General features: G+C 43.2%; 1 protein-coding gene across 2 annotated transcripts in view; it reads left to right on the top strand.

Moving 5' to 3' along the window:
- The window catches only part of PRRT2 (proline rich transmembrane protein 2), a 53,816-nt gene extending 28,374 nt beyond the window's left edge, over positions 1–25,442 (top strand). Inside the window, exons 4-5 of one of the 2 annotated variants that reach the window (XM_073635975.1) lie at positions 5,624–5,680; positions 20,620–25,442. In XM_073635975.1, coding sequence (XP_073492076.1) covers positions 5,624–5,640 — 17 coding nt within the window. In that variant the 3' untranslated portion in view covers positions 5,641–5,680; positions 20,620–25,442. The remainder of the gene's footprint in view (positions 1–5,623; positions 5,681–20,619) is intronic. The other variant, XM_073635976.1, reaches the window with a different exon arrangement.
- Positions 25,443–25,675: the final 233 nt, after the last annotated feature.

The following is a 25,675-nucleotide window of genomic DNA, read 5'->3' as shown; positions in this document are numbered from 1 at the left end:
AGGGTGCTTATTCTGGCTGTAACTCTTCCTCTGTTGCAGTCTTCCTCTCCTGAACCAGACATTGATACATGACTGCAGCATGGGGTGCACACTCTGTTGGAAGAATCATACCTGGAGGCAATGGGGGATAGCAGTCATGTTGGTTCCCACCATCAAATAACTTCTTGCTGACACTGGTGGCCAAAAACACATAATTGGTAGTATGTCAAAGGTCCCTGGTTGTCCAAGGCATCAAACGGCAGCTTGATCTATAGGTAACCTCACAAATATACTTCTCTGCTATGTTGCCTTGAATCTCTAAAGGGCTTTTTTGTGCCATATCCATTAGGCTGCACTTTTCTGTATACAGTACTGTACCACCATGATGTGAACAAGCCCTAGGTCTTCCAGCTTTCACAGACCAAATATTTCAGATGCTTTTTGTGGTAGTTTCGAGTCAGCAAAGTCACTTGGGCACCTGAATCAAGATGAGCTGTAAATTCCTTGTACCTGAATGGGCAACATAGATGAGAAACTTTGGTAGAAGTATTTCAAGGGGTAAGTCTGGCTGACTGAATTTGTATACTTCTTTCATGGCATTCAAAGCGATGCTTCTGCCAACGTATTGGAGATCGGTGGACATCTTTTGCCTGAACGCCAAAGCTCAATACCAAAAGAGGCATATTCAATTGTCTCTTTGAGGTGTCAGACAAAGCTCTACTCAACGGCTCTGGCCTCCCCTTCTCCACTATCACACCATGACTTGAATGGAGACTAGTTTAAGTGGTTTGATGACCATTTGGCGCTTGCACCTTTCTCGGCAACTTGCTTGTGGTGGCCTACATCTCCACATTTGTAGCAGATCACTGAACCTACTGACTTTTTAAAGGGTGCAACTTGTGACGTCTCCCCAAGTTTCTCTGAGTTTCCTACTGCTAGCAGGGTCATCATCTCCATCACTTGAGAAACCTGTGTCTTCAGCGTGGCTATCGTGGAATGGATGTCAGCTGCACTCATTCGTCTAACACAGACTAACAGGTCCTGTTCTTTACTCAACCTGGTAGCAGTGACTGGATCCGTGTTGACTACTTGACATGTTGCCACAGTCATCACTCTGCGAAAGGTGCCAGAAGGTGTCCTAGATGTGCACCCACTTGCTACTCCAAGAGGAGCCGCTGGATTGTTTTGTTCCTTCTACCCTGCACCAGTGATGACCCGCTCTATACCTAGAACCAAGTAAAATTGACACACCCGAAACGCTTAGACTGGTCTTTATTAAAAAGGAAAAAGTTCTAAAAAATTAATTGCTGCAGCATGGCAGCCATGTGGATGTCAGCAGCAAAACCCTCAGCCCATCTTCAACTGCAGGCATGATGGCACAGCCATGTGGTCTTGGCAACTCTTTAGTCCACAGCCCTGCTATATAGCCCAGCTCTGCAGTGTCCTGCAGAGAGGTTTACAGGGGCCACAGGTGGGCACTAGAAAGAAATAAAGAAAGATAGATAGATAGATAGATAGATAGATAGATAGATAGATAGATAGATAGATAGATAGATAGATAGATATGTAGTGCTACTCTTGTCCGAGACCCATAGATAGATAATTAGATATACAATAGATAGATAGGTTGTAGATAGATAGAAAGAATTATACAGTAGGTAGATAAATAGATAGAGCTGGCTCTTTCTGAGTCTCGTTAGGCGGGTGAAAGCGCTCTAGCTGGGTGATGTCACGTCAGAGATTTAGTGGAGCGTGGAGAGATGGCGGCGGTTGTCGGGAGTCAGTGAAGCGTGACAGATATATAGACACACATAGGACCCGCTCCTTCTCTCTTGTCATATTTTTGCCAATTAGTCTCAATTTATTCTCTAGTAAAACCTCTGTTCTTAAATCTCTTTCCATCTCCTGTCATCAGGATGGGTTGGGTCACCTGTGCAGCACCTGTCACCTGCCAGCCACGGGTCACCTGTGCGGCACATGTCACCCCCCCCCCCCCCAGCTGCAGGTCATCCATGCAGCACCTGTCACCCCCCTTCAGCCTTCTGGACAAGCCAAGCGGATGACTCAGACAGTGCTCAGAGCCGAGGCTGCCAGGTCCACCACCAACACACCCTAAATTATTCACTACTGGGCCTCCCCAACGGCTCAGTCCGTTATAACAGCCATCTCTTCTTCATTCATTTTTTATGGGGAAACGAGGTTATTAAATAAAAACCTGATACAATTTTCACTTTAGAATTCCACTTACAACTATTAGTATATATATAGATCTATAGATATAGATCTATATCTATAGATATATATATCTATAGATATAGATCTATATCTAGATATCTAGATATCTAGATATAGATCTATATCTAGATATATATATCTAAATATATATCTAGATCTAGATATATAGATATATACATCTAGATAGATCTATATCTAGATATATAAAAATTGCACACTTTTTCTCTTTTTTGTTTCTTTTTTTTTGTACAAGAGGGATGGGAAAGATTAGACTGTAATAATTTAAATATGCATTGCTGGGGCTAGTCTGGTATTTTTTGCTTTTCATTTATGAATGTGGGTTTGTTTTGGATGAAGGCGCTTTGCTATTTTTGGTGAAAATGTTTTTTTTTAATAAAAATTCAAATGTGGATAAAAAATAAAAAATAAAAAATTGAGGCTTAGGGCCAGTTCACACCATAGAAACGCAGACTCAATCTGAATCTGCAATCCGGCATGTGCGTTTTTGACACGTTTTTAACCACTTGTTGTCTACTGGGCACTTTCACCCCCTTCCTGCCCAGGCCAATTTTTTGTCATTCAGCGCTGTCACACTTTGAATGCCAATTGCGCGGTCATGCAACACTGTACCCATATGACATTTTTTATAATTTTTTTGCACACAAATTAAAGCTTTCTTTTGGTGGTATTTAATCACTGCTGTTTTTTTTTTTTATTTTTTGCTAAATAAATGAAAAAAGACCGAACATTTAAAAAAACAAAAAAAACGAACATTTTTCATAGTTTTATTATAAAATTTTGCAAACAGGTGATTTTTCTCCTTCACAGATGTGTGCTGATGAGGCTGCACATATGGCCACAGATGAGGTGGCACTGATAAGCAGCACTGATGGACACTGATGGTCTCTGACAGGCGGCACTGAAGGGCACTGATAGGTGGCACTGACATGCAGTACGGATAGGCGATACTGATGGGCACTGGTAGGCGGCACTGATAGGTGACACTGATGAGGAGGCACTGTTGGGCACTGATTGGCAGCACTGATGAGCACTGATTGGCAGCACTGGTCAGCACTGTTAGGACTTCTCTCCTCACACTGTCAGCATGAGGAAAGAAAAAGCCGATAACTGGCTTGTGTTTACTTCCATGATCACCTGTGATTGGACACAGCTGAGCACGTCGTAAAGGGGTGCTGTGATTGGCCCTTTACCCTGATCTGTGATCAGCAGAGTCCAAAGGACTTTCTGGTGCGTTTTTGGTGCATTTAGGTGCGTTCTAGTGTGTTTTTTTTGCGTTTTACCGTGTTCCAGTACAGTTCAGTACAGAAAAAAATACAGCATGTTCTACTTTTCTTTTTTTTTCTCTGAAACTGGGACGCACTGGAACTGACTGTACTGGTGTGAACTATGCCTTTGGAAACCATATAACCTACATTTGATGCAGAAAAAAGCGCACTGGACTGCATGCGGTGTGAACTGGCCCATAACCCTTTATATTGTCAGAAAACTAAAATGAAACAACAAAATTGTTTTGTTGGTGTCACCTTTCCCTCTATTAGGTGCATTTTCAGCACAGATTTTATTCCCCCCCTTTCTCTGGATCAGCTGCAGTTGAAGGGCTCTGAGGATGCAGGGATTTTTTTTTTTATTTTTCTGTCAGGCCTATTAGACAACATTTCGGAGAACTAACCATTTTATCGAAGGCAGTGTTGATAAACATAGTGTTACCCGCCACTTTCAGGAGGCCCACAGAAAGTCCACGTCTGGTTTTCAAGTATGGATCATTGAGGCCATCCATAGTTAGGCAGGTTGAAAAAAAAGACACAGGTCCATCTAGTTCAACCTATAAGAAGGGAAAAAGGAAAAGGAAAAATAAAAAAATAACATATATATATATATGTGTATAGAGAGAGAGAGAGAGAGAGAGAGAGAGAGAGAGAGATATATATCTATATATATATATCTATATATATAGATATATATCTATATAGATATATATCTATATATATATAGATATATATATATAGATATATATATATATATCTATATATATACACACACACACACACACACACATATATATATATATATATACACACACAATCCCATATACACAATCCTATTCCCACAGTTGATCCAGAGGAAGGCAAAAAAATGAGGCCATCAAAATTATTACCATCCTTTAACCACTTTAAGACCAGGCCTCTTTTTGACATTTGTTGTTGTTTACAAGTAAAAATCAGAATTTTTTTTCCTAGAAAATAACTTAGAAGACCCAAAAATGATATATATATATATATTTTTTTAGCAGAGACCCTAGAGAATAAAATGTAGGTCGTTGCAATATTTTATGTCACACTGTATTTGCGCAGCGGTCTTTCAAATGCATTTTTTTTGGAAAAAATATACTTTAACGATAAAAAAAAAAACAAAAAAGCATTCAAGTTAGCCCAATTTTTTTGTATAATGTGATAGATGATGTCACTCCAAGTAAATAGATATCAAACATGTAATGCTTTAAAATTGTGCACGCTCATGGAATGGCGACAAACTACGGTACTCCATAGGTCAGACTTTACATTTTTTTACAGGTTACTAGTTTAGAGTTACAGAGGAGGTCTAGGGCTAGAATTATTGCTCTCACTCTAGCGATCGTGGCGATACTTCACATGTGTGATTTGAACACTGTTTACGTATGCAACCGTGACTTACGTATGCCTTCGCTTCTGCATGCGAGCTCGGACGGATGGGGGCTTTAGTTTTTTTTTTTTTTTTTTTTTTTTATTTTTGATTTTACACTGTCCCTTTACTTTTTTTTTTTTTAATTCCTGTTACAAAGAATGTAAACATCCCTTGTAATAGAAATAAGCATGGTCAAAAAGACCTCAGATCTCTCATTTACCTTTAAAAGCAAAAACAAAAATGAAATTTTGCCTTTAAGGAAAAAAAAAACAAACTCCTTTCTGTCTGCCCAAGAACAGGAAGTAACGTCAGATGTCGCTGTGGTCCTCCAAGGTCATAGATCTGAGTGGGGGCCATCTTGCCCTCACTTGGCTTCCTGCCTAGCCAATCGGCCGCACCGGATCCAGTTCCAAGCTTACCGATGGCTTCGGTAAGCTTGGAAAACCACCGGGGAAGCGGCGGGAGGGGCCAAACACCCCCCCCCCATAAAGGTGATCCTGTGGCGAATATATTATTTTATACATATATTATATATATTGGGGGGGTTATGGCAGCTAGCTGCAGCCATATCCCCGGTATTTAACAGTAAAGTCATGACGTACATTTACAGTTAGGCGGTCGGCGAGCATACCATCTATCTAAGTTTTATTTTGTTTTCTATTTTTATGTTTTTTTAACATATATTTTTATGAGTTATAATACTAACCTTATTTCATATTATTCTCAGGATTTGTTTGGTTATGACTTATCGGGGGGTGGTTCTGGTTCTTTCCGGTCTCCTACTGTAAGTACAGTTGAGAAAATGCATACAATAAAGAATAGTGAACCCGTTGGTCATTTGTCTTGTCTCTTCAGCAGCTCTCATTCCATTCGTCATTACTACACTAATATTTCTCGGGTCTTCTTTCTTTTTATGTTGTCTCTCTTTTGTGCTTTTTATTTTTTTCAGTGCATCATACATTGTGTATATAATCATATACAAATGTTTTTAATTGTATACTGTATATGTTTTTATTGCATAATCCTCTAACAGTTCTGATACGGCATGCACTATGACATACCTCCCAACATTTTGAGATGGGAATGAGGGACACCTACTAACAAATATATGTAGGCATAGGACACGCCCCCCTGCCACACCCCCTTAAAGGAGAATTAACCAACAAAAAAAAAGGTTAATTAATTCCACAAGGACTTTTTTTTACCACTATTATTCCTTTATAATGGCATTTAAAATGTACAAATGCAGCAATTTAGAAATTGGATGAAAGGTTTAGCACTGGGAAACACTTTTTGAAACATAAAAAGTGCATTTTATATACATATATATAGATCAGACCAAAATGAGGGACAAATGAGGAGGAAAGAGGGACAGAGGGGCATTGTTCCAAATCAGGGACAGTTGGGAGCTATGCTATGATATTCTTATCCTCTATTTATCCTGATTTTGTATACCCTTGATTGTGTAACCTTGGCTATTAAAGTAGTTAATTCCCGTGCAAGGAATTGTACTTAGTCCACCCCTTTCGTTATGCCCAATTAGTTTGAAAAAGAAGCGGGCCCATAAACCAGTCGGTGTACTTCTAATGTTCCGAAACGCGTTGCGCAATTTCAGGTTCCTGGCCACTTCCTGCATTCTTTCCATCATGGCTGTGACCCATCTGCGGACCTCCTCCTGAATCCCGGAACGGCTCCCGGCGGCTCATGATCGCATTGGTGGCTACCTACATCTCGGCCTATTACACGAGCCTATTTACTACCTACATCACGTCAGTGGCTAGTGTTTAGCCTGCTTTTAATAAATGACTTTTTGATACTTAGAGAAATATGGGAAAAGCAAAGAAGGAAAAGCTACTCTAAGTATAGGTTTCCTCTAATCAGCAGGGGAGGGGGGTTGAACATGCAGGTTCAGCCGGGTCATCTGAAGACATACACACGAATGCTGGGGTTACCTGAACCTTCATGTTAATACTCCCAAGCAGTGGCGTATTTAGGTTTTGTGCTGCCCTAGGCCTGACTAAACTCGTGCTCCCCCTAATTTAAATATGACCCACCCCTTCCTGTCAAGGCCACACCCCTTGCCGTTTAAGACCCGCCCAGAAAACTTTCGATTGGGGACACTAGTGCTGAGGGCCGGGGGGGGCAATGGATTCCCTTAATTTGCATAGATTTCCTCTCACTTCCTGTTTGACTATGGAGCAGGAAGTGAAAGGAAATCTCTGCAATGGGACAGGGATGTTAAAAAAATAAACTGACAGGGGCTATAACCCTCCCTTATTCTATCCAAAATGAAAAAAAAAAAGTGTTGCCTATAGTTCTACTTTAAGCACAAATTTCTGATAATTTTATGGAGAGCACTAAGAAGATATAACCATGCCAATGGTGCAGCAGAAAACATATAGCACAGTGAGGAAGGTTTGTGGTCCAGGATGATGGGACAGTCAAAATTAGAAGGGGCTCCCTCCCCCCACAGTTGAGGAATGTCGGCAGCCCGCATACTGGAAGCAGTGCGGCCGCTTTATGGGGGCGCTAGACTAATTTGCCTCTCAGCCCAGTCCGCCCCATAAGACTAGCGCTAACAGCGCAAGCCAGTGGGGACTCTTTCCGTGCTGCCCCCTGGAAAGTGCTGCCCTAGGCCTGGGCCTTGTTGGCCTAGGCCAGGATACAGCGTTGCTCCCAAGGACTCAATAAGGGAGGTGAATGCGGGGCTTCCTGCATGTGTTTATTTCAGGGGACATGGGAGAGGTTACATTTTCTGTAATTCAGCTTCTCCCGGCTGGCAGCATGCAGGGTGCCTACGTATTATCTCATTCCCGCGTCCATCTGTTTCCCATAGACACAGATCTATTAGCCCAGTACCGCAGTGCCTACTGCCTGTGTGGGTGTGTCTGACTCATCTGCCAGTGTGTGAGTGTCCTATGTGCGTATCTGGAACAGTCAGTTAATATTTGCCTACATGTCACCGATGAATTGACGAGCCGGATGATTGACTTTTATCCTTAACCATTTCAGCTCTCGCACCTTAAACCTTTATGGACCAGAATAATCTTTACATTTCCGCTATGGGCCTGCTTATTTGGTGATAACGTTGTCATAATTTAAAGAGTAACTCCACTTTTGCTGAGAAAAAAAAAAGCAATCCCCTCTGGGCGACCTATGTACATTGCAGGGATTTTAACAAAGCCTTGTAGCAGATCCCTACCTGTTTCTGTTCTGAAGAAAAAGCAGTTTATTTCCTACTATGTCTTTTGAGGTCTGGTTCCTGAACAACGGGAGTGTCTGTGTTCATTCTAATCAGCTGATGCACTTGTTTGTAAAGAGGAAAGTTGCAATGTCTGCACCCCTAAGGCCCCTTTCACACGGGCGTCTCCACTAAGCGGAATCAGCTTGCTCAGCAGGGGGGATTTCTCTGCTGAGCAGGCGGATGACAGGTCCGTGTCCACTCTGCATACAGTCCCACCCCTCTCTATGGGACAATCGTATGGAAACAGGCCGCTTGCCCGTTTCCATCCGATGTGATCCCTTGGACGGACCATCAGTGGCGGCAGGTGGTAATTTTCTTGGGGGGGGGCGGCAAACCGTACCAACCCTCCGCCCCCCCCCCCCCCCCCCCCGTCGGTCGGGTGTGGAGCACTTACCCCATCTATGGTGGGCAGCGCTTCTCCCGGGCTTTACCGGCGGCGTCCCTTGCTCGGCGGCGACGGCTTTCCCTTCCCCTGCTCTCCACGGGCATCACGGCAGCTTCCGTTTCCTCCCTCCTCCTCGGCGGCCAATTGGGACTCTCCCCTTTTTGGCCAATCGGAAAACGGGTCTCAGACCTGCTTCTGATTGGCCAGATTGAGGATCAGTGTTTCAATAGTGAATTTTATTTCGCTGTTGTAACACCTGGGTGGGCTCATGGCACAATGCTCTGCCGTGCCGAGCCCAACCTAATTTGAAGCCTATGACTCTAATCAGGTGCTTAAAAAAAAAAAACAACCCCGCCGATGTAATTCACTCACCCGGCGTCCTAAAAGGGGCCGGACACATGAATAGGGGGTGGCCGCGGCGGCCATGGATAGATTCATTCATAGCATGAGCCCTATCTATTCATATAGGGGGTGGCATGGATAGAGGGGCCGCCACTGACTACCATCCGTCTGTTTTGGGCGGACAGGATCGGATGGCGGAAGGGGATGCCTACAATTTTCCTTTATCTTAGTGCAGAAGTCAGAGAGAATCAGAGAGCCAATCACACAAGCAGGAAATTACAGTTCTGTACACCTGAACCTTCCAGGCCGCCATATTGCATTGAATTTTACAGATAATTACAGCGCCTCCAGATTGAAAAGGATAGGTCTTTTTTTTTTAAACAATATTTTTATTTTTTATTAGGGCAAACAAACAGGTACAGCCATAGAAATCCCACGCAGAGGATAAAAATAGCGAGCACAATTAAGAGCCATAGGGAGCTACAGACAGAATGTGCTCATGGGTGGATTATATCAAAATACAAAGTCCTCCCGAATGAGGCCAGGGGACAAAACAGGGTGCCTGGGCCCTCAGGTCCAGGGGATGAGTGCGGGGTGTGGACTAGTCTACTAAAAAATAAAACGTAGGAAAATAGAAAGAGAAAAAAAAAAGGGGGATTGTCACTTGCCACGTCGTCTACCACCAGATGTGGACGATTGCTTGCATCATCAGCTGCTACCAGATGTGGATTGTCACTTGCCACGTCACCTGCCATTAGATGTGGATGATTGCTTGCCATGTCACCTGCTACCAGATATGGATTGTCACTTGCCACGTCGACTGCCACCAGATGTGGATGAACGCTTGCAATGTCACCTGCCACTATTTGCAGATTGTCACTTGCCATGCCACCAAATGTGCATTGTCACTGCATTGGTGGCAGGCTGGCAGCACTTGTCCATTTAGTACAGAGGCAGGTACAGTTGTCTGACGCCACTGCCTCTGGTGCTGTCCCCCATAATCCTTTCTTGGATCAGCTTTCTGGAATTTGTTGTTCTGAAGGGGCTCTAAAATACAACGAGGGTTGACTGCAGGACTACAGGTCCCAAGATCCTTTGCTCTGTTACAGGCTGGGGGGGTGCACAGAGGCAGGTGCAGTTGTTGGTTCAGGAGAGAGGTGATGCGGGGCCGGCAGTGAGAGATGATGTCATCTCGTGGCTCCCCGCCGCACCTCCAACATTGACGAGGCCCGTGCTGTAAGGGGCGGAAGAGCAGTGATGCGGGGCGGGTGGAAAGAGATGATGTTATCTCTGCTCGTCCGCTCCCTCGCTTCTCTCATGCGCCTGCCTGGCTCTCTCATGCAGCCCAGGCACGCTGGTTAGGCAGGGACCCCTGCGGCAAGAGACTCGGGGCTATAGGGCCCAGATTCGGGGCTATAGCCTCAATAGCCACCCCCTGGCGACGCCACTGGTCATGTGTACTCCATGCTAGGTGGCACTTCTTGACGTGTCTCTGGATAGCCATGTGCATGCGTGCGCACCTGGTCCATGTTGCCATTGAGATATCGGACCATTCACCGTTCTTCTTGCACACACTTCTTATAGCAGAAAAATAATAGCTAAATGGAAGAAGGAGTAAATGAGGGTTTACTAAGGGCTAATTAGTGGTTAGGCCTAGGCTTAGGCCTAGGTGAGAATGAAGTCTGCCCCAACTAGGGTTGCCACCTCATCCCTTTAAACCCGAACACATATTAATTACACAGGTTCTGTGGCTGATTAAGATGGTAATTAAACTCACTTGGTGCCTTATCTGCATTAAATTAGCTTCAGAACCCGTGTAAATCATATGTGTTTGGGTTTAAAGGGATGAAGTGGCAACTCTATCCTCAAACCCCTCGGCCCCTCCCCCCCTCCTGGATTTTGAGCATGTGCCGCAGGTCTTCAGGTCCTGACAACCCTTCGTCATATCTGCGCATACATGGACTTCCGCATACATCTGCGCATGAATGGGTTTTCTCCGCACATGCTCGAATGAGCTGGAATTACCCTGTGCAGATGTGCCAGAGGGTTCTATCAGGACCCAACAGCAGGGCAGAGCCCTTCGGCATGTGTGTGCATGCACCATAATGGCGGTGCAGGAGGGCTGTTGGAGCCATGAACAACAGGAGCTGAAGCTTCGCAGTTCCGAAGACTTTTCAGAAGCTTTGTTTTTTCACAGCAGTGACTTTATCCACTTCAGTGCTGTAGAGCAAATCCTGGCTGTCATTTTGACAGCCAGGATTAGCCACCAAGAGTTCTGTGGGAAGAGGAATAGGGTGTAAAAGTCATTTTTTTGGGTTCTTGAGTGGAGTACTGAGGCAGGGTGCTGTGATGTTTTCAGAAAGCTACGTACAGGACTTTTCTGGCTCCTCCCACCTGACATGATTTGCCTGCATGGCAAAGAGAAGCACAGAGACCCAATGATGACATCACTGGAACTAAAATAAGGAATGTAATGAAAACAGGGTTCTTTTTAAAAATGTCATTACCATGATGATGAGAGGGGAAAGGAGGAACCAGGGAAGGCAATATATAAGCTGGTTAAACATCAGCTTTACTCATGGCCTCTATTTACCTATGTTGCTCTGTATTGTGACCAAAGCTGTTTTGTAGAAAGGCCACTCTGTGGTTTGGTGTTGCTGGGAAAGAGGATGTTAATGGCTTGATATGTGTTTAATATTTAATAGGAGAATAATTCAGCTTCCTCTTCAGTTATGTGTAGTGAGCTGGTCTGTGGCTCAGGGGAAATCTGGTTAGAAGTGAATAAAGTTTGTTGATGACACGTACGGCCCGGCGGGGAGCAGTTGGGTATGTCCTATAAATGGAGCTGCGTTGGTCCAGCTTGTCCTTCGCTGGGGCGGCAGTGTCACTTCAAAAGGTCCTATGATATCCTGGTGATACTGTTGAACACAATGGAATAGCAGTCACATCGTTGGATAAAAGACACGTCCATCTAGTTTAGCTGATCCAGAGGAAGGCAAAAAAAAAAAAAACGTACAAAGTGTCATCCTAAGATATGGGCCCCCAAACTATGGCCCGCTACAAGGTTTTATCCAGCCTGCAGCTAGGGGCACTGGCATATCCTCAATGGGCATTGACTAGGGAACTTAAGGAGCCCACAATCTAAGGTCCCCAACTCACATTCACATACTAGGGTCAATTTAGACAGAAGCCAATTAACCTACCAGCATGTCTTTGGAGTGTGGGAGGAAACCGGAGTACCCAGAGGAAACCCACGGAAGCACAGGGAGAACATGCAAACTCCAGGCAGGTAGTGTTGTGGTGTGGTTGGGATTCGAACCAGCGACCATTTTTACTGCTAGGCAAGAGTCTGGTTGCATCCATTTTAACTGTGGGCAGCTGAAGCTGCTGCCGGTTTACTTCCTGGATTTACACAGAGGCACACCTTCAGCTCTGCAGCTCTCATTGGTCCTCTTATGACTCATCCCCCCTCCCTTCCTGGCAAACTCTCAGGAGAGTGAGAGCGAGAGCTGTGCATGATGTCATAAGCCTAGGCTAATGACCAGACAAGAAACAAGAAGTGGGCTGTATAAGGGATTTACTGGCAGAAAAAAATGTTTTACTATCCAAAGTTAAAACAACAACAAGGGCAGAAGATTTAATAGATGGAAAGATGAAAAAAAGTACCACCATGTTCAACTTCAAGATCAACAGAGGCTACCTATGGTTTCCTATTCTGATGTAAGGGTGCCCTCTGAATGAATGAATGAATGAATGAATGAATGAATGATTTGTAAAGCGCAGCAAATGCGAACTGAATCGCCTCAGGGCCCCCTCTGATGGGGGCCCTGATGTAAGGGGGCTCTGAATGAGACCCTGATATAAGGGGGGACTTTGATGGGGACCCAGATATAAGAGGGGACTCTGATGAGGACCCTGATATAAGGGGGGACTTAGATAGGGACCCTGATATAAGGGGGGACTCAGATGGGGATCCTGATGTAAGGGTCGATGCTGACGGTGACCCTGATATAAGGGGGACTCTGATGTAAGAGGGCACCCTGATGGGGAACCTGATGTAAGGAGAACTCTGATTGAGACCCTGATATAAGGGGGGACTCTGAAGGGGACCCTGAATTAAGGGGGCACTCTGATGGAGTCCTGATGTATGGAGGACTCAAGTTGAGACCCTGATGTAAGGGTGGACTCTGATGGAGACCCTGATGTAAGGGTCGATGCCGACAGTGACTCTGAGAAAAGGGAGACTTTGATGCGGACCCAGAAGTAAGTGGGATTCTGATGGGGACCCTGATGTAAGGGTGAACTCTGATGGAGACCCTGATGTAATGGGGGCTCTGATGGGGACCCTGATGTATGGTTTACTATTCTGATGTAAGGGCGGTTTCTGTTGGCGACCCTGATGTAATGGGGACTCTGATGGGCAAACAGATGTAAGGGTGGACTGTGGTGGGGACCCTGATGTAATGGGGACTCTGATGGGCAAACAGATGTAATGGAGACCCTGATGTAATAGTGGAAGCTGATGGGAACATTGATGTAAGGGGGGACACTTATGTAATGGGGACTCTGATGGGGACCCTGAAGTAATGGGGACTCTGATGGGCAAACAGATGTAAGAGTGGACTGTGGTGGGGACCCTGATGTAATGGGGACTCTGATGGGCAAACAGATGTAATGGAGACCCTGATGTAATAGTGGAAGCTGATGGGAACATTGATGTAAGGGGGGACACTTATGTAATGGGGACTCTGATGGGGACCCTGATGTAAGATGAAAAATACGAGGCATTCTGTGAATGGTCCCTGTGCCGAAAGTGGGACCCTCTGTGGTTGCAGCAGGGCAGTCAGCACAGGATCCAGAAGACAGCAAGGATCAGTGTGGTAGCAGCAGCTACTACAGGGATTCTCACCTTCCACAGCGGTCCCTCAGGTATGGCGAATGCATCCCAAGCTGGACCAATGTAACTATCCAATAAAATCCATACGTGGAGTTCTCTGCAAAGAAAATAGTGACAAATAAATGCCACAATCAGTCAGTTGGAGGTCATCTGAGAAATAAGCACATTATGCAGTAATGGATTCTAATGCACGGCTGAGTTTTTTTGGAGGATCTGTAGCCTGTCAGACCGGAGTGCCCTGCTTTTCATTCCTCTTGTCATAGCCTCAAGCTGCTTCTTCTAGTTCCTAGGAGGACCTCTCCCCTATCTCTCGGCTCCCTCTGCAATAACAGAAGTGGTATGTTACTGTCTCTGGGGTGCAGGCTGTAGATAAAGGATGATAGTCAGCGGTGCAGGTTTGTGTGTTGTTGCCAAAGACTTAATTTGAGTCGAGTAGATGCTTCTGGCATTTACTTTCCTGGAATGGGTGGGGTATGGAACACTAAAGGGTGTATTTATAAGATATTTGTAAAGCTGTTCATCTTTTGAAACTTCATGTACTTTCGTTCTGTGCTAACGGGGTCAAAATAGAATTTTAATAGCCTATTTTCACTCCAGGTCAGTTGTTATTCATTCCATCCAGTAGAGCTGACGATTATAATAAATATTTATTCCTATGATCTCAGCTCCATCTAGTGGCCATTTTGCAGTATTTTCCAGATTCATTCCATTCAGTATGAATGAATGACATTTGACCTGAAAAGAAAGTAGCTTCATAACATTCGATTTTGCCACTATTCGCACAGAATTAATGTACATGCCATTTCACAGGACAAGTAGCTTTGCAAATTTTTTTATCAGTACCCCACTAAGTATTAGGACAGGTTTTACATAGTTACATAGTAGGTAAGGTTGAAAAAAGACTCAAGTCCATCAAGTCCAACCTATGTGTGTGATTATATGTCAGTATTACATTGTATATTCCTGTATGTTGCGATCGTTCAGGTGCTTATCTAATAGTTTCTTGAAGCTATCGATGCTCCCCGCTGAGACCACCGCCTGTGGAAGGGAATTCCACATCCTTGCCGCTCTTACAGTAAAGAACCCTCTACGTAGTTTAAGGTTAAACCTCTTTTCTTCTAATTTTAATGAGTGGCCACAAGTCTTGTTAAACTCTCTTATGCAAAAAAGATTTATTCCTATTGTGGGGTCACCAGTACGGTATTTGTATATTGAAATCATATCCCCTCTCAAGCGTCTCTTCTCCAGAGAGAATAAGTTCAGTGCTCGCAACCTTTCCTCATAACTAATATCCTCCAGACCCTTTATTAGCTTAGTTGCCCTTCTTTGTACTCGCTCCATTTCCAGTACATCCTTCCTGAGGACTGGTGCCCAGAACTGGACGGCATACTCCAGGTGCGGCTGGACCAGAGTCTTGTAGAATTATTGTTTTATCTCTGGAGTAGATCCCCTTTTTAATGCATGCCAATATTCTGTTTGCTTTGTTAGCAGCAGCTTGGCATTGCATGCCATTGCTGATCCTATCATCTACTAGGGCCCCCATGTCCTTTTCCATCCTAGATTCCCCCAGAGGTTCTCCCCCCAGTGTATAGATTGCATTCATATTTTTGCCACCCAAATGCATTATTTTACATTTTTCTACATTGAACCTCATTTGCCATGTAGTCGCCCACCCCATTAATTTGTTCAGATCTTTTTGCAAGGTTTCCACATCCTGCGGAGAAGTTATTGCCCTGCTTAGCTTAGTATTGTCCACAAATACAGAGATTGAACTGTTTACCCCATCCTCCAGGTCGTTTATGAATAAATTAAATAGGACTGATCCCAGCACAGAACCCTGGGGAACCCCACTACTCACCCCTGACCATTCGGAGTACTCCTCATTTATCACCACCCTCTGAACTTGCTCTTGTAGCCAGTTTTCAATTCATGTACTCACCCTATGGTCCATGCCAACGGACCTTATTTTGTACAGTAAACGTTTATGGGAAACTGTCAAATGCTTTTGCCAAATCCAGATATACCACGTCTACGGGCCTTCCTTTATCTAGATGGCAACTCACCTCCTCATAGAAGGTTAGTAGATTGGTTTGGCAAGAACGATTCTTCATGAATCCATGCTGATTACTGCTAATAATACCGTTCTCATTACTAAAATCTTGTATATAGTCCCTTATCATCCCCTCCAAGAGTTTACATACTATTGATGTTAGGCTAACTGGTCTGTAATTTCCATGGATGTATTTTGGGCTCTTTTTAAATATTGGTGATACATGGGCTTTTCTCCAATCAGCTGGTACCATTCCAGTTAGTAGACTGGTAGGTTGGTGGTAACCTCATCCTGAAAGCAGTCAGCCAACGCCTATACTCCATACAAAAACCCTTGTCACCCAATCAATCTTTAAGGGACCTGATTGGTCAACTTCCGTGTCTGCAAGTTGCTTTATGTGTATCTAAAACTAAAACCATTTTTGTGTTTTTTGTTTTCAGTTTTGGATAGAGCTGGGGAGGGTTAGAACCTCTATTAGATAGATAACTATAACAATACACCAAATGGATTTAAACATTGAAATAGGTTTGTAAGCAGGGCCAAGCGAAGGTTGCACCATCCTTAGGTACCACCAGCAGGCCTCCAGCCTAAACTTTTGCTGGTGTGGACCCTCCTCCTAGAGGGAGCAATAGAGAACAGTTCCACAATAGGATTCAGGAACACTTATCTCAGAACCTTACCCCGCTTCCCCATGGATTAACCAGGAAGCAGTTCAGAATAGGCCACCGATGGAAATAAGTCCAACTTGCTTTTTAACTCTTTCTTTGCTACATGGCTGTACATTCCTTGTTTGTCATTCCGCAGGCGGCTGTAAGTACATTCCCCTCACTGGCAGACCTTCGTCCTGCCTCTAGACCCAACTGAGAAGAAAAGGACCCCATGGCATCCCCCAGCCGTGGAATGCCAATCACTAAGGCTGGAAGAAAGTGTGATATAGACTCACCCAGGACAGAGGCTCCTTCAGACAATAGCAGACCTACTTATAATAAACACATTATGGCAGGGGGCCCCAGACAGGTGGCTTGCTGATGAGATCAACATTATGAGTCCCAAGCTAGCAGAGACCATCATGGCCTTTTTAATAATGTCCTTTTGCATGACATAACGGAACATCTCCCTAAATGCCTCTAGCTCCCTCAAATGCCAGGGCCCATAGTCGGTAGGCAAGAGGCTAGCATTCAGTCCCCTCCAAAAGCCTCTGTCCCAGGTGAGTCTATCACAGAAAGGTGCCACCACATCCAGTGGGGGACAGACCTGAATTCTCATTCTTCCCTCTAGCAAATCTCTGCCTGAACTCCCTCTATTTCTGAATAGCTCTATAGATCTTAGGGGAGGGCGTCACCTAGTGGCAGGAACTGAAACCCGTCTTAACACCTCTTTACAAGTTATGTTCTCATAAAAAGCTTAGTAAAAGCAAGAATATAGCACAGGATGTCACATACTAAACTATACATTGAAAGGACATGTTGGTGCAGCATTGAACCCATTAATCGGGGAAAAATAACAATGTATAATCCTTATTAATAGGAGTATCTCCAAGGGTTTACAGAACAGCAGAGCAGTGGTGTGAACTGGCATGATAGTTAATAAGGCTTATTGTCTTGTCTATGTTGGGCAAGGCTGCCCAGCACAGCCCCACACATCTTGTGTGAGGCAGGCCCTTAAGCAGTACTTCTTAAACTATGGGTTGGGACCCAAAATTGGGTCACCACATGAATGCGTAGTAAATGTAAGCCTAGTTTGACAAAACTCAAAATCAGTGGCCAGTATTATAGCACACTTTGGGGTCTCTTGGACGAACATCACAAGCATTCACCAGCCATCATCAGTTCTTAATATATTTAATTTGTTGCAGTATGCGAATTGAAAAAGGAGAATAAGGGGGGGTCTATTAATAGAAAAATAAATAATTGGGTAAATGTGACAAGCATTCCCCCAGCTGTCATGAATTCCGATTGTATTTTGCTTGATATGTTGAATTTCTATGATCGTCAGCTCCATCTAATGGCCATAGTGTGGTATTCTTTTCTGTCTGAGGTATTTCAGGAGAAAACAAAAAAAATAAAAAAACAAAACACATTATCGCCACTAGATGTAGCTTAAGACCAGAAGAATTCAACATGATGACAAAATACACTCAGAATTCACGATGGCTGGACGAATGTTTGTGACATTTGTCCAATGAATTTTTATCTCTTTTTAAGTCCTATACTTACTACCACAGTCTGAGATATATTCTATAAACAGTGTGGTTAATGTATCACAGAGAACGTTTCATTCTGTGCAATAAAACAAGTATTTCCACCTATGATAACACCACCTCTCTCAGAACCTGTGGAACAATTACCTAATATGATTAACAGCCCAGACATGTATGAAGGACTGAGAGTTACAGAGACAAGGTTGTGAGATTTAAAAAACAGAATTAAATAATTTTCCTATTTAAGTCCTTGATTTCAACCCCGCCCCCTGGAACCCCTGGTTTAAAGTGTATATAAGCCCTGGTGACCCTGCCAGTAACACACTTCCTGTCCTACGGTGACAACGCTCACTCACTGTGCTGTATGGAAAAGTAGTGTTGTTAGCCAATGATAGGACTCCATTGCCCCCCACCTTTTTCTCCATGACATACAGTAGAGGGGAGGTGTTCTGTACTTCTCAGAGATTGCGGGAACCATGTAACCGATAAAAATGCAGCACAGGCAGAGAGTACAGAATGTTATCAACTAACCAGATTTCTGGTAAGATCGACAGGTATATTTTTTTTCTGCATGTATTGAACAGATATAGCGAAATACTTTCAACTGTATATTTAGTATTGTCAGGGTCTACATACACTTGAGATGTAGATAAATAGAAAGTAGCAGAGGCACTCATAAAGGGCAAGAGTATGTGTCCAAGCAAGAGCAATTAATTCTGTCCAGCAGTTCAATGGATCACAGTTTCTTAACGCAAACAACACTTGAGATGTCATATTTCCATTGGAAACCAGAGAGGTTCGTCCAATGTTTCAGTGGATCGCAGTCCATCTTTACCTAAACAACACTTGAAATATCATATTACCACTGGGGTCTAGAGAGGTCCATCCAAAGCTTCAGTGGGTTGCACTCCATCTTTACCTAAACAACACTTGAGATGTAATATTTCCATTGGGGCCATGAGAGGTTCATCCAACGCGTCGATAGATTGCAGTCAGTCCATCTTTACCTAAGCTACATTTGAGATGTCATACCACCACTGGGACCGAAAGAGGTCCATCCAGAGTTTTGATGGACTGCAGTTATTTTTATCTAAACTACACCTGAGATGTCATATTATCATTGGGGTTTAGAGAGGTCCATCCAACGTTTCAGTGGATCACAGTTCATCTTTACCTTAACATCATTTGAGATGTAATATTTCCATTCAAGCCTAGAGAGGTCTATCCAACACTTCGATAGATTGCAGTACATCTTTATCTAAACTACACTTGAAATGTTATATTACCACTTGGGTCTAGAGAGGTCCATCCAAAGCTTTAGTGGGTTGCACTCCATCTTTACCTAAACAACACTTGAGATGTAATATTTCCATTGGGGCCATGAGAGGTCCATCCAACGCGTCGATAGATTGCAGTCGGTCCATCTTTACCTAAGCTACATTTGAGATGTCATACTACCACTGGGACCGAGAGAGGACCATCCAGAGTTTTGATGGATTGCAGGCTATTTTTATCTAAACTACACTTGACATGTCATATTACCATTGGGGTTTAGAGAGGTCCATCCAATGTTTCAGTGGATCACAGTTCATCTATACCTTAACATAACTTGAGATGTAATATTTCCATTCAGGCCTAGAGAGGTCTATCCAACACTTCGATAGATTGCAGTCCATCTTTATCTAAACTACACTTGAGATGTCATATTTCCACTGGGACCTAGAGCGGTCCATCCAACCTTTCAATGGATTGCAGTCTATCTTTACTTAAACTACACTAGAGATGTCATATTTCCATGGGCATACAGAGGTCCATTGAATACTTTGATAGATCATAGTCCATCTTTACCTTAACTATTTGGGATGTCATATTACCACTGGGGCCTAGAGAGGTCCAAACAACATTTTGATTGGATTGCAGGCAGTTTTATAGTAGGTAAGGTTCAATAAAGACAATTGTCCATCCAGTTCAACCTGTGAAGGTGCATGTGTGTCAATGTCGGTAATCATTTCCCATATCCCTGTATGTTGTGTTCACTAAGCTGCTCGTCCAAGAGTCTTTTAAAACTATAAAAAAAAATAAACCTACACAGCTTAAGGTTAAACCGCTTCTCCTCCAATCTCATTGTGTAGCCATCTTTACCTAAACAATACTTGAGATGCCGTATTTTCATTTGGGCTAAGGAGATGTCCATCTAACATTTGGATGGATTGCAGTCCATATTTGCCGAAACTACAGTTGAGGTGTCATATTTCCATTGGGGCCGGGAGGGACCCCATCTAATGTTTTGGTAGGTTGTAGTCCATCTTTACCTAAACTTTACTTGCGATGTCATATATCCATTGAGGCCTAGAGTGGTCCATCCAATGTTTTAATGGATCGCAGTCTATCTTTACCTAAACTACACTTGAGATGTTATATTTTCATTGGCACGTAGAGGGGTCCATCCAACATTTCAATAGCTTGGAGTCCATCTCCAACTACACTTGAGATGTCATATTTCCACTGCGACATTGAAAAGTTCACTTGGTTTGTCCTTCTTTACTACCACGTAAAACACCTGTTGCCACCAGCCAAATAACCATTGTCTTGTTCTCTCCTACAGTTTTGTGAAATGGTGCCACTCCGTTCCCCTCTGTGGACATCATGGAGCAAGGGGACCCCCCGAACTTCATCAAGATTCCTCCACATTCCCATTGAGACACCAGCCAGAGACCTGAAGGAGACCGCCAAGAGTGACCGAGTGAGAGAATGAGTGTGAAAGAGTGAGTGACCGAGAGAGAGAGAGAGAGAGTGAGAGTGGGATGGTCTTGTGTGTTATAGACTGAGCACATCTGTGTCTCCTCATCTCATGTGATATTTACACGCATACACACCAGAGTCGCCAACCGCCTTGAAATTTTCGGCCAGTCCGTAAATAAAATCATTCATGCAGGTAAAAATATAATTCGCAATATCCTAATAAAAGTACTACTGATTAGCCCTGTTCGATAGTACACCATCCAATAATTGTATGACATCTATGGCTATGTGTTTGTAAAGTTTTTACGGTGTCCGAAATATTTCTGTGCAAAAAAAAAAAAAACATTTTAAAAAATTGCATTGGCAAAGCTACATATCCTTCAGCTGCGAATAAGACCTATATTGCTAATAATGACCGAAGACAAAAGCACATTTAACTGATCATTACACATTGCGGTATTATAAACAAAACACATTTTATGGTACAGTATTAGAATTTCACTCACCTTTCATGTACATAGACCTACATTGTCCTATATTACGGTGCAGAAGTGACCCCCAGTGGCCACTGTGTGTATAGCAGGTGCATGTACTAATTATTACTACCCTCACCTAGTGGTGGTGCTGCAGAGTATCATGCCTATCATTCATTAACCCTTCATGTCATCGCCCCATGCTAACAGAGAACTACAGATCGTGACTCCCCTCATTCTTCATCTGCAGAGCCTCACTCAACACCCTCTGCAGAGCATTCTTTCATGATCACTAATCTTGAGTGCAGGTCCCCAGAGCAGTATGTGACCCCCCCCCAAACCCCCTTCCCTTTGTGCACTGGACAGGCGGAGGTGACTGCTGGTCTTACTTAACTCTTTCGATGCCTGCAGGGGCCTGAGGAACCCTGCAGAGCATTTCGCCCTGAGCGCCTCCCGCCTCCCGTCCCTCTCTCAGATCTGCTCTCTGTACGTCTTATATCCGATGACTGTTATCTGTTATACGCACCTATGGTCCTGCATGATGCCTGGTTTACATGCACGCAGGGGAGGGCAATGAATTCTCTTTATTCACCCCTTCCCGCTAATCTGGTGGGGGGCGGGGTGGAGGAAGGAGCAATTCAATAAGAGGCAGAAACTTTTCCTAGGGGAGAGACGGACAGCTGCCCCTTTAATACTCATCCCCCCCGTCCTGGGCCTTTCATATACACTGCAGTTCTGTATCTGATAACACCAAACAGTTATGGGTGCGGACTCTTAAAAAAAAAAAAAAAAAATTCCAGTATGCCGAACAGCCAAGTTCGCCCATGCCTGTATTAAAATCCATTGCCACCCCTGCTACAGTAACCTTTCAAAGCGATGAATTCTATTGGTGCATTGAAGGCTGAGAGTCCCAGAGGCCTTACTCACCACTTCTACAATAGGGCATGCAATTGCCATGTTTACACGCTGTATCTAATTTGCATCATTTATTGGCACACATTCTTGCCTGCGGCTAGCGGCAATATTGCTTGAGTGCCAATTTACTTGAAGGTCAACTCCATTCCAAATCTCTGTCAAAAGGAGAACTGCAACCAAAAATGTTTACCTTAGCATGGACCTTAGCATGGATAGAGAAGGGTTTGACACCCCCCTCCCCCCTCCTCCACATCAAGTATTTTCTGCTGTCTGTGCCACCTGGCAAGACTGGCACAGATTTTGTTTCTAGGTCCAATGTTATTCTTGGGAAAATATTGCACTAAGGCCACTAGATGCAGCTGGTAATAAAAAAAAAAGTACTTATTTACTATGATCACCAGCTCCATCTAATACCCATAATGTGGTATTTTCCTGACTAAGGGAAAAATACCGCATTATGGTCACTAGATGGAGCTGGTGATTGTAAAAAAAAAAAAAAATAACAATACTTACAGTATTTACAGTTATTATCAGCTCCATCTAGTGGTCATAATGTGGTATTTTCCTGACTAGGAGGAAAATACCGCATTATGGTCACTAGATGGAGCTGGAGATCCCAATAATTAAAAAATATTTATTTACAATGATCATCAGCGCCATCTTGTGCCCATAATGTGGTATTTTCCTGACTAGAGGGAAAATACCACATTATGGTCACTTGATGGAGCTACAGATCGTAAAGATAAAAAATAATATTAATAATACAGTGGAACCTTGGATTACGAGCATAATCCTCTCTAGGAGAATGCTTGTAATCCAAAGCAATCGCATATCAAAGGGAGTTTCCCCATAGAAGTCAATAAAAACTAAGATAATTCGTTCCACATTGACTTCTATTGCATGCAATACCGCATGTGGCCAGAGGTTGGGGGGCGCCAGAGAGACTCAGAAAAACTCGGAGACCGCTCGAATGCACTCGGAAGCCCTTGGAAAGGCTCGGAAACTGAGTATTTCCAAGTGTTTCCGAGTATTTCCGAGTGGCTCCGAGTGTCACTGGCGCCCCCGCACCTCTGGCCAGATGCGGTACTGCACACCACAGAGGTTTGAATCCTGCTCGTGTTGCGAGACAACACTCGCAAACTGAGTCAGGATTTAAAAAAAAAAAATTGCTCGTATTGCAAAACGCTCGTTAACCGCATTACTCGCAATCCGAGGTTCCACTGTACTTATTTACAGTGATTATCAGCTCCATCTAGTGGTCATAATGTGGTATTTTCCTGACTAGAGGGAAAATACCGCATTATGGTCACTAGATGGAGCTGGTGATCGTAAAAAAAAAAAAAAAAATAATAATAATAATAATAATACTTATTTACAGGGATTATTGGCTCCACCTAGTGGTCATAATGTAGTATTTTTCTGACTAAGAAGAAAATACCGCATTATGGCCACAAGATGGAGCTGGTGATCGTAAAAATAAAATTAAAAAAATACTTATTTATAGTGATTATTAGCTCCATCTACTGGTCATAATGTGGTATTTTCCTGACTAGGAGGAAAATACCGCATTATGGTCACTAGATGGAGCTGGTGTTCGTAAAAAAAATAAAATAATACTACTACTTATTTACAATAATCAATAGCTCCATCTAGTGGTCATAATGTGGTATTTTTCTGACTAGAGGGAAAATACCGCATTATGGTCACTAGATGGAGCTGGTGATCGTAAAAATAAAAAAAATATACTTATTTACGGTGATCATCAGCGCCACCTAGTGGTCGTAATGCAGGATTTTCCCGATTCAGTCTACTCTGTATGAAGAATAACACTGGAGAGAACGTAGCCTTATACCATTCACACGGAATGAATGTACATGCAGTTTCACAGGTCGAATAGCTCTAAATTATTTTTTAAATATTTTCCTTAGCGTTAAAATTAAACTGTCTCTGAAACTATAAATAATAAAAACTGCACACCAGGTCAAAGTGCTATGTGGTGGAACACCAGCCAAATATGTTTAGTTTGGATAGAGAATGGTAGTCTCCCCCCCCCCCCCCATCAAGTATTTTTTGCTGTGTTTGTCTTCTTCTCATCTATCTGTCTTGGTCTTCACTCCATCTAGTGGCCATAATATTGTATTTTCCTGATTCACTCTGTATGTAGAATAACAATAGACCTGTAGAGAAAATCTCTCTAAAGTAGACGAAGACAGCTAAAAATACTTGATAGGTTGGGGGGGGGGCTAACCCTTCTTTACCCAAACATATTTGCCTGGTGTTAGGCTATATAGCACTTCAAGCTGGTGTGCAATCTTTAATATGTACAACTATTAGAGACAATTAAAATTACATTTTAACACTAAGGGATGTATTGCTAAAAAAAAATTTATCAGAGCTATTGATCCTGTGAAACTGCTTGTATATTCATTCGGTGCGAATCGAGGCAAAAATGAATGTTAGTAGGCTATTTTCTCTCCAGGTCAAATGTTCGTTCGTTTATTTAAAATAGAGTGGTTTGGAAAAATATTGCGTTTTTTCCACTCGATGGAGCTGACGATCATAGTACCTAAGAATTAATTTCTTACAATCACCAGCGCCATCCAATGGCCATAATGTAGTATTTTCCTGATTCACTCTGCTGTGTATGAGGAATCACTCCAGGTTGATTTTTTTTTTTTATTCATTCCATCCAATAGATGGAGCTGATGATCATAATCAATTAATATTTATTTCATGTGTTCATCTGCTCCATCTAGTGGCCATAATGGGGTACTTACTGTATTCTGTATGGATGAACAACATTTGACCTGGAGAGAAACTATCCTAATAACATTCGATTTGCACAGAATTGGAGCACATGCAGTTTTTACAGATCGGCTCTTTGCTTTTTATTTATAAACACACCCCTTAAACTTGTTTTAATGGGATACAACCAACGGAGGCTGTGGCGTAGACCTGCCATTCCTATTGGGTGCAGTTTTTCAATATGCCGCTAATGTTTTCTGGCCCCCCTTTTGGATCCAGGACCCCCCCAGCTGCCTGTCTCTTCTGGCCTCGAATTTCTTCTTTGTATACCTGTTGTGGGGTGGGCTCCGGGGGTTATTGAGAATGTATTTTTATTACACTATGTTCTTGCAGGAAAAAAAGAAAAAACAAAAAAAAACAACAAAAAAACAAACAAAAAACGACTAATTAATAAAAGGAGCATGTCATGTGAACCAAACGATGTTTGTATACTCGACACATTTTTTTTGTATGAAATGAGCATGAAACGAAAATAAAATTATTTATGCATGAACTGGCGGTCTCCTGTAATGTGTAGCGCCGGCGCTGTCTGTACTTCTGAAGCTTTCTCAGGCCCGGGAGAGATGAATAAAAACACGAACGCCGGCGGCTCCGGCAATCCGCAGAGACCGGGGGAGATGTAAAGGTGCCAAAGACTGCGCCGTGCCGCTGATTACAGTCATGTTGGGATATAAACGGCACGCCGAGCGACAGTTGGTAAATCTCGACAGGCAGCTCCATGGGCAG

The sequence above is a fragment of the Aquarana catesbeiana genome, linkage group LG06, assembly GCF_042186555.1.
Source record: "Aquarana catesbeiana isolate 2022-GZ linkage group LG06, ASM4218655v1, whole genome shotgun sequence".
NCBI classification, from domain to species: domain Eukaryota; kingdom Metazoa; phylum Chordata; class Amphibia; order Anura; family Ranidae; genus Aquarana; species Aquarana catesbeiana.
This window is presented reverse-complemented; position numbering and strand designations above follow the sequence as displayed.